This window comes from Sus scrofa, chromosome 13 (genome assembly GCF_000003025.6).
Source record: "Sus scrofa isolate TJ Tabasco breed Duroc chromosome 13, Sscrofa11.1, whole genome shotgun sequence".
Classification (NCBI taxonomy): Eukaryota; Metazoa; Chordata; class Mammalia; order Artiodactyla; family Suidae; genus Sus; species Sus scrofa.
The window spans coordinates 2,751,003-2,760,697 of NC_010455.5; the positions used below are offsets into that span (position 1 = coordinate 2,751,003).

At 46.4% G+C, this 9,695-nt stretch overlaps 1 protein-coding gene across 1 annotated transcript in view; it reads right to left on the reverse strand.

Moving 5' to 3' along the window:
• COLQ (collagen like tail subunit of asymmetric acetylcholinesterase) overlaps nucleotides 1-4,633 on the reverse strand; it is a 77,898-nt gene extending 73,265 nt beyond the window's left edge. The window contains 1 exon segment of the mRNA XM_021071338.1: nucleotides 4,036-4,633. Coding sequence (XP_020926997.1) covers nucleotides 4,036-4,315 — 280 coding nt within the window. The 5' untranslated portion in view covers nucleotides 4,316-4,633.

Sequence of the window (9,695 nt, forward strand, 5' to 3'; positions counted from 1 at the left end):
CGGCAAAACCCAGGCCAGATTAGTTGACCCTTAGCTGACTCACAAACACATAAACTTCAATAATAAACAACTGTTGTTGAGCCATTGAGTGCTAGCATAGTTTATCACCCAGCCACAGTACACCAAAGCTGGGGCTCCTGTCCCTCTACATTTTAGGGCCACGTTCTGCAGAAACAACCATACCTGATACTTCTCTGCCTTCTCGGACAAAACGAAGTGAACACAATTCTGCCTTCACTAGCTCATTCATGCTCAGCACGGTGCAAACCAGTCAACGAGCTGTAAGTGGTGTCTTCAGGGGCTACATACAGAATGGAGGCTCTAGAAATAATCCCATCCACTATCCTTTTTGACCTCAGAACCATTCTCTGATCCTTCACCACTTTCCTTGTAATTCGTTTTATCAGCTGTCTCTGTTGTTCTTGCTGTCACTGTGTCAGTCTTAAGCAGCAGCCCGCCCCACCCCCGGCCCCAATCTAATGTGCCACAGCTGACTCACCCCCACCCCGAGAAGCCTGCTCTCTCACCCTGTGAGGGTGGCGTCCCGGTAAGAGTTCCCAGGCGTGGACTGAGGGCCTGGGCTGGTTTTCTGTGCATCTAATAATGCAGGTGCTTTAGTGCTGGGGGTTGCTGCCATCATGTTTGGCCTTTTTGAGGCATTTTGCACCCTTCCTGGTCCTCTTGGGGACTCAGCAATGGAAGCTGCCAGGTAATGAACATTGGATCCAGAGAACTGTGCTGTTTCTGGCATGGTTGTACTCCAGTCCTTCCTGATGAGAGTTAAGGAAGGAACCAGCCCACAGGCCTGCAAGGGATTTTCCTCTGTCATGGCCTGTCCAGGGGGGGTGGGGGGTGGGCCCCCAGTACATGCGGTCCATGGTCCCCTAGGACAGAGCCACATCCTGCCTGTCCCCATGTCCCTTGCACACTCAGCCCAGTGCCAGGAGCACTGTGGGCACTCAGTAAGCTCTGGTGGGTAGAATGAAAATTCCCTAGTGGCACTTTTCACTATGTGCCCAGGGCTTGTCTTCTTCAGAAGAATAAGAACCTATGCGCTTCAGAACATAGACTATTTCACATCAGATTGCAGGAAACTATTTTCAAAAGATTAGCGTTCTCCTGTCTTAAGGAACAGTTCCCATTTCAACACATGGTTTCATTTCCAATCTGTGTTATCAGGAAGCCCTGACAAGATGAAGGGGACAAAGCGGTGACTCCACAGGAGAAAGCAGATGTGTTGTGCTCTACTGAGCTGACCCCTCAGTGATTCCCCCTAAATCTACCCCACTGTTTTTTCCAGATGTCTAAAGACCACATTCCCAGCCAGGAGATCTGGATTTAGCAATTCCCTAGGAAGAGCCCGTGGACAGGTGGGCTAACAATTCTAAGTTCCCACCCCCATGAATCCTTCAAGGTTGGGTTTGGCCCATGGGAAGCACTGTTAAGAGGTGGCCAGATTGGAGAAGAGAGCAGTCAGGGTATTTCTTCTGCACTTTCTCTGTTTTGGCCCCTCCTCCAAGGTCCCAGGGATCCATTCCCCACTTCCTCCTCTTGCCTCCTCTGGCACAGGGTGGGGTGGGGAGATGGGGGTGGTGATAAAAGCTTCCTAACTTCTCAATCTTTCTTTTTTTTCTTTTTCTTTTCATCTTTTTCGGGCCACACCCACTGCATATGGGAGTTCCAGGGCTAGGGGTCTAATCAGAGCTGTAGCCGCTGGCCTACGCCAGAGCCACAGCAACACCAATTTGGAGCCTCGACTGCAACCTACACCACAGCCCACGGCAACACCAGATCCTCAACCCACTGAGCGAGGCCAGGGATCAAACCCAAAACTAATGGTTCCTAGTCGGATTCGTTTCCGGTGCACCACAGCAGGAACTCCTCAACCTTTCTTTTCTTTCTTTTTCTTTTCACTTTTGGCCACCCTGTGGCATATGGAGGTCCTGGGCCAGGGATCAGATCTGAGCTGAAGTCATGACCCAAGCTGCAACAGCAGTAGCACTGGATCCTTAAGCCACTGCGCCGGGCCAGGGATCAAACCCGTGTCCCAGTACTCCCAAGATGCCACTGATCCCATTGCACCACAGCAGGAGCTCCACTTTTTATTTTATTTTTTAAAATTATACTTGATTTACAGTGTTGTATCAATTTCTGCTGTACAGCATAGCGACACAGTCATACATATATACATTCTTTTTCTCATATTCCATCATGCTCTATCCCAAGAGACTGGATACAGTTCCCTAGGCTATTAATTTAGATACAGCCAACATGGCTAATGAATTCTGAAAGCTGGAGGGAAGAGAGCCTCCTCTGACATTCAACCTTCCTTCTTGGCTCCCTCAACGCCGCCCCCACCTCTGAAGGGGATCCACTCCTTCCAGTCTTTTCTCAAACCATCTGAGTTACCTCTTCTTCCTGCTGTGACCTTGTCTGGAACAATCGGTACCAAATCTTACCTAAGAGATGGCTAAGCTATGCTGGGCCTCTCTCCAGGGCAAGGAGCTCAAAGAAAATCAGAGGTTCTCATCTTCTCTCTCAGAACTCATTAGCCATTCTGGCCGTATCCAAATGAAGTGGTACAAAATAATGGCAAACTCCCGTCTATAGATGAGAAAAGTTTTCATTCCTTCATTCACTTGTCCATTCGCCAGATATTTCCTGGGCATCTACCCAATATTTCCCTGGGGAAATAGTGATGATGAACAAGACAGACACAGTCCCATCCACGTGCTGCTTACAGCCTAACGCCAACTACCTCCCAGCAGCCGGAAAGCCCCCTGGAGGCAGGGCTACAACCAGAAGACTTGAGTTTCTTTGAGTCTTGAGCAGATTCTAAAGGAATCTATGACCTAAGCAAGGTTAAGAACCACCAAGTTAGACCAAATTAACTATCAAGCTTCCCCCTTGAATAAGGGAATAGTGACCCACTCACTCCCCAAAGCCTGGAAGTCTTGGCTTAAACTGGGGGAGGGGCATGCTGGGACACACCGTGATGGCACAACCACCCCCAATATTCTCCATGAATTCCTGTCCTCTCCTCCAGTTTCTCACACTTTTATAATTAGCCCCGTGCCCTTCTCTGAGTCCTTCCCTCAGGGCCCACACACGTTGGCAGCACAACATGTCAATGAGCAGTTTTATGAATGGAGAGTGTTGGGAACTGGATTCAGAGCTGCACCCTCCCTCCCGTGAGCCTGTTTCTAGCAAAGGCGGTGAGAGTGAAATTCCTGCCTGCAGCAAAGTATTTCTGAGATTCATGTTGGAGGGACTGACTGAAACAGTTTTTCTGGGGAGAGCCGGGGGTGACCGAGGTGAAGTAAGAGGGCTGTGAGGAGGCAGCCTGCAAAGCCTGGGGTCTGTCTGCCCCACTCAAGCCCTCTGGAAACATCTGAGTTTCCTCAGAAAGGTTTAAACAGGCCCATGCTGGTAACCTAATACTTCCTCTGCCCAGGGTCGGGCAGGACAAGGGCAACAGCCTGGTGCTCTCGGAAGAGGTTTCCAGGCTGGGGCAGAAAGAGGCCCCCTCCCCACACTCAGTCTTGTGCCCAGCTCAGCAGCCCCCTCCGCCTCACCCCTCCTCCCCTGAGGCTGAAGAGAAGCCCACCCCAGGGGGGAAGCACAGGAGGGCAGCAGCCAGGGCTGCAGGGGCTCTTGCCCCCAGGAGAAAGAGGGGGACTCCCTCCCATTCAGCTGGCTGCAAAGCCCCCTGGCCGCCAGGGGAGGGGGTCAGGGGTGTATTTATGGAAACGTCTGGACTCACTCCACTTGCATTCCTCTCTCTCTGATAAGCTCCCCACAATTCCCAACCAAAAACGCAAGCTGGCCAAAATGCAGCAAGTGGGGAGAAGAAACACTCTGTCTAAGGGTCTCTGGTTCTGCGAAGCCAGGCGGGCACAAGGACAGAAGGGGTGTCCCGGCGCTGACCGGAGGCCACTGGGGGCCGGCTCCCTCCCAGCCTCCCTCTGCCCAGAGTGGAAAGGGAAAAACATCAGGAGGGGCTGCAGAGAGCGCGGAGTTGTGGTCCTGCTTTACCTGCTGAAATTGGGAGCACGCTGTTGAGGAAAGTGGGCTGAGACACGATGAAGCGGAAGAAAAGCTGTAGGTAAATTCCCAGAGTCACTGGATGCAGGACAACCATGCTGGCTGCAGTCTGCAAAGTGTCAAGTTCACAAGGCAGGGCTGCGAGGAGCCTCCTTATCTCTGCTTTGTCTTCCTCACGCTGTTTGCCTCTCTCCTCTCTCTCCCTCTCTCCCCCCACCTCCCTCCCTCCCTTCCTTCCTCTCTCTCTCCTCTCTCTCTCTCCTTCCCCCATGCCTTTCCCAAGAAAGAATGCCAATCATTTCCCACTAAACCTTCTCCTTACTACACAGGGTTATATTTATCTTAAGCACTGGATCAGATGCCCACATTAAAATTACGATGTCCGAATTTTCTTCTTCGGAGACTTGAGGTAAGTGGCCATTGGAGAGGTGATGAAAAAGCAGGCACATCTTGCATGTCCACTAGAAGCTGTCCTCAAGGGCAGACGGATTTCCTAATTGATTATTCACAGCACCTGCCCCCTCACAACCAAGGTGCCCTGTAGCATCACAGAATCAAATCGATTCAAACTCTCTGGATTCAAACTGCATTACCATGGAGACAAGTCCTTCTGCTGTCAGTCTATGACTTTTTCACGCACTGGGGGACAAATGAAAAGGTGACCCTGAATTTTTTTTTTCTTTAATAGACCAATAAAAAGCGGGGGCAGGAGTGGAGAAGACTTTATATTTTCCAAAACAGCTTTCTCCATAAAAAAGTATTTATCCTCTTTCCAAAAGCTGCGGCCTTTTATTCCATGCAAAGCAAAATAAATAGAAAGAGTCAATAGACTCTGGAGTGATTGATTATTGATCAAACTGCATTCAGGAAATAACATCATTGAACTGACCTTTGACTAAAGAAAATTCTTCAAATGAAAAGTGTCACATACTTCAATGAATCCTCTTATGAGTTTATAAAGCCTGTTATAGAGATCCTTAGATTACTAAAATAAACTAAAATAATAATCCACAGAGTTGTCTATTTTGCTTTTTTTCTTTTTCGGCCACACCTGAGGCATGCAAAAGTTCCCAGGCCAGGGGTTGAACCTATGCCACAGCAGTGACTGGAGCCACAACAACGACAATGCTGGATCCTTCACCACTAGGCCACCAGGGAACTCCCTGTCCATTTTGCTTTAACCTACATAACACTCTCCCAGTGCCTTGTGGGCGTTAATTCAGAAGCAGTGTGGTTGTTCCTGACTCTAGAGTCCAGTAGCTGAGCCCCACTCTGGGGGAAGGTGGGGCTGGGTAAGAGCGCAGGAGGAGGCAATACCCCACAGCTCCAGCACCAGAGGAGCTCAGCTTCAGCTCTGCTGTGACCATGGACAAACTGACCTTTCTAAGTCCCGGTTTTCTCATACAATGAAGGCATTTCCTTTTAAAGCTGTGTTGGAAAGGTTAAATGAGGTAACATGCACGATGACTCATATACAAATTAAAATTTGTGTATCAAGTTAGCAAAAATGAAACCTGGGGAGCCATGGTAGATGGGCTGCTGAGATGGCAACCGAAAATCTCTCCCACCCCTGTACGTGCATGCCACTCTTCCCAACAAAAGGTGGGTCTGTTTCCCCTCCTGTCAAGTCTGAGCTGGCCTTGTGACCAGCTTTGACAAACAGAATGTGGCTGAAGTGACACTGTGCAACTTCCAGATATAGCCTGTAAACCTCCAGCCCTAGCAGTGGGCTTTGGGTGGCTTGGAGAAGGTGTAGGCTACACAGGGGGAGAGTAACTTCGAGTAACATGATGCCAGAATCTGAACTTTCGCCATCCAGCCCTGATTCCTCCTCTGAAAAGCCAGGGGGATTTCTCTTTCTCTCAGCACACAGATTCCATCACTGACCTTGCACTTGGCACAGATTTTGTCCCTACATCCTGCCTGTGACACCTGCTGGCATTGGTTTTGAACTGCTTCTAAACTACCGTGTGTTGCTATTTAACCTGAGTTAACATCCCTGAGGATGGAAGGCTGTTCCAGAGTTCTGTGCACCCCCACAGCCCCAGGACAGTCCTTGTCATCTAAAAATCCTCAACAATGTCCGCTAATGCGACTCAATCACGCCATTGTAGGAGGAAAGGAAAGTAGGAAAAGTTATGCTTCAGCCATAAGCAACTGGCACTTCCCTGCAGCCCCATGCTTTGCACCTGCAGCTGTGGACCAGGGCCTGGTCCAGGGCAGGCTGGGGTGGGGGTGGAGAATGTGGACAACGGCCTGTATCCAGGAGGCTTAAAGTACATGCCCGCCATGGGGGGTGGGGTGGCGGGGTTGGGGTGGTGTTGGGGAACAAGTCACTGCCGATGCAAAGTTATTACAGGAACCTCTACCCTCTAGGGAGGCCTCAGCGCAGAGGTATTCACAAGCCCTCCATACTTATTAAACCACGTTTTGTAAATTTCCATTTCCCGTGGACCACATATTTTATGAGCCTATTTCATATGAGGTTACCCTAAGTGACCGAGGCAGAAATTATCATCTCTCTTCAAATCCTCCTGGAAGGGCTCTAAATCTTTCAGAATCTAATAACACAGGCTATTAGATTTTTCCAGAAGGAAATTATCTGAGATTTGTGAAAGGCCTACACCAATAAAACCAATCAAAGTTAAAGCCTCCCCGCCAGACCCTGCAGGTAGGGGTGTATACTGAGAAAAAAAACCTGGGAGTACCTATCCACACTTAACATGTACATGCCATTTCACCCAGAGAATCTGTAGAACTAAATACTCATTTAACTGTCCAGGGATTTAGATGCAAAGATATTTTTCATAGCCTCAGATTTCAAATAGCCTAAATTTCAATGAAACATTATACAGTCATTACAAAGAATAAAGTAGTTAAAGTAGTCTCTGCAGTGAATGATGGTGGGAAACTGGTCATCCATATGCAAAACAAACAAAAATGAATCATGACGCATACATTGCCCCAAACATAGAAATTAGCTCAAAGAAGATCATAGACCTTAATGTCAGGGCTACAGTTAGTAAACTTTTAGAAGAAAACAGGAGAAAATCTTAGTGACCTTGGATTAGGTGATATTTTCTCTTTTTAAGTTCAAGAATTTAATAAAAATTTATAATTTAAGGTGTACAACATGATTTTTTGATGTACATATATATTGTGAAATGATTACTACAGCCAAGCTAATTAACATATTCATTACCTCATATGGTTGTTTTTTTCCTAGTGAGAACACTTAAAAAGTACTTTCAGAAAATTTCAAGTATAGAAAAAAAAGGAAAAAAAAGAGAGAAAATTTCAAGTATGCAATGCAGTATTAACTATAGTCCACCATGCTGTATGTTAGATCTCTAGAACTTATTCATCTTACATAACTCAAATTTTCTACCCTTTGATCAACATCTTCTTGTTCTCCACCACCACCTCTAGTAACCATCATTTTATTTTCTACGTCTATGAAAAAAAAAGCCTTTTTTTTTTTTTTTTGGTCTTTTTGCCTTTTTCTGGGGCCGCGCCCTCGGCATGTGGAGGTTCCCAGGCTAGGGGTCTAATTGGAGCTTTAGCCGCCGGCCTACACCACAGCCACAGCAAAGCCAGATCTGAGCCGCATCTTTGAGGTACACCACAGCTCACGGCGATGCTGGATCCTTAACCCATTGAGCAAGGCCAGGGATCAAACCTGCAACCTTATGGTTCCTAGCCAGATTCATTTCCGCTGGACCAAGATGGGAACTCCCAAAAAAGGCCTTTTTAAATAGGACACAAAGAGCATAAACAATGAAAAAAAAAGTTTTTTTCACTGGACTTATCAAAATCTGAAAACTGCTTTTCAAAAGACATTGTTAAAATGAAAAGACAAGCTAAAGACTAGAAGAAAATACCTGCAAAACACATATATGATGGGGGCTTGTATTCAAGATATATAAAGAAATTTTGTAACTCAATAATAATGAGTTGTATACGGGAGACCTAATTAAATAAATGGGCAAAAGGTATGAATGGATGCTTTACCAAAGAAGATACAGAAATGGCAAACAAGCACATGAAAATATACTCAACAGCATTGGTTATTAGGAAAATGGAAATCAAAACAATAGTGAAATACCACTACATACTACTAGACTGGCTAAAATTAAAAACACTGACTCTGGAGTTGCTGTCATGGCTCAGCAGGTTACTAACACCACTAGTATCCATGAGGATGCAGGTTCAATCCCTGGCCTCTCTCAGTGGGTTAAGGATCTGGCATTGCTGTGGCTGTGGTGTAGGCCAGCAGCTGCAGCTCCTGTTCAGCCCCTAGCCTGGGAATTTCCATACGCCACTGTAGGTGTGACCATACAAAGAACAACAACAACAAAAAGACTGACACTTCTATGGGTTAGGGAGGATATGGAGCAACCACAACTCTCATACGATGCTAGTGGGAATGCCAAATGGTACAACCCCTTTGGAAAACAGTTTGGCAATTTCTTATAAAGTTAAATATACACTTTCTACACTACCCAACGATTGTTCTCTTTGGTATTTATCTGAAAAAAACAAAAAAAGAAACACAATTCTACCCAAAGGCTTGTATGTGAATGTTCATAACCACCTTATTTGTAATAACCCAAAGCTAGAAACAACCCAAAGGGCCATTAACTGGTGACTAGATAAACTGTGTACAAGGCAGCAGTACTCAGTAACATATGATGAACTGCTGGGTCCGTTTTACATTATGTACAATTTCCCTCAATAAACTTGACTTTAAAGACATTAGAAAAAGTGCCCACTTATGCACTGACAGGGAAGTTGTTTGTCCAGGGAATATTGCTATGTGAAATTGGAAAGTTGCAGTATATCTGACCAAACAAGCAAAATCTACTTATCAATTATGTGTGCAAAGAGAAAGATCTAGAATAATGTACATGGCACAACTGGGATGGAAGCATGTGGGCAGAGGAAAGCAAAAAGGAAATTTTCTTTTTCTATTACTTATGCAAATAATACCTCCTTAACCTTCTTAAACATTTTATACATTTTTATACTTCTTAAGTCTTATACAAATAAGATTTGTATAAGTGGAAATTTTTATAGTTAGTATTATTTAATTTGTAATTTAGAAATAGAAGGATTTTTTTCCCCCAAATCAAATTCCCAGCCATCTTGGAAGGACAAAAGAAAGAAGAAAGGAAAAAGGCATCTTTCCTGCACATCCAAGGCATCTTTCCTGCACATCCAACAAGTCCCTACCGATGTGCTGAGCAGAGCAGACAGACCACTGTTGATTGGTCCTGGCAGAGAACAGAGCTCTAAGCCTGGACTTTCTGGCCCAGGAGGAGGGCTGATTCAGTTACACGAGGCCCTAGCCACTTCCGCTGGCAGCTGTGTCAGCAGGCAGCAAACAAAGCAGGGCAGCTGTGAAGCCTGGGAGAGCCCTTCTTCACAGCTCCTGTCCCCACAACTCAGGCTAAAGTTAGAGCCAGAATCACAGTGCAGTGAGAAGCTGGCTTGAGAACCAGAAGGACTAATAAGTCTAAGGACCCTAATCAGAGTCCCGAAGGCCTTGAACCTGCTGATCCTTCTCCAGAGCAGGAGATGGCAGTCCTCTCTTTCAGGGAAGAGATTTGCACTGGTCTGGCCTTGAGCCACCTGGAGTGCCGTCGCAATCG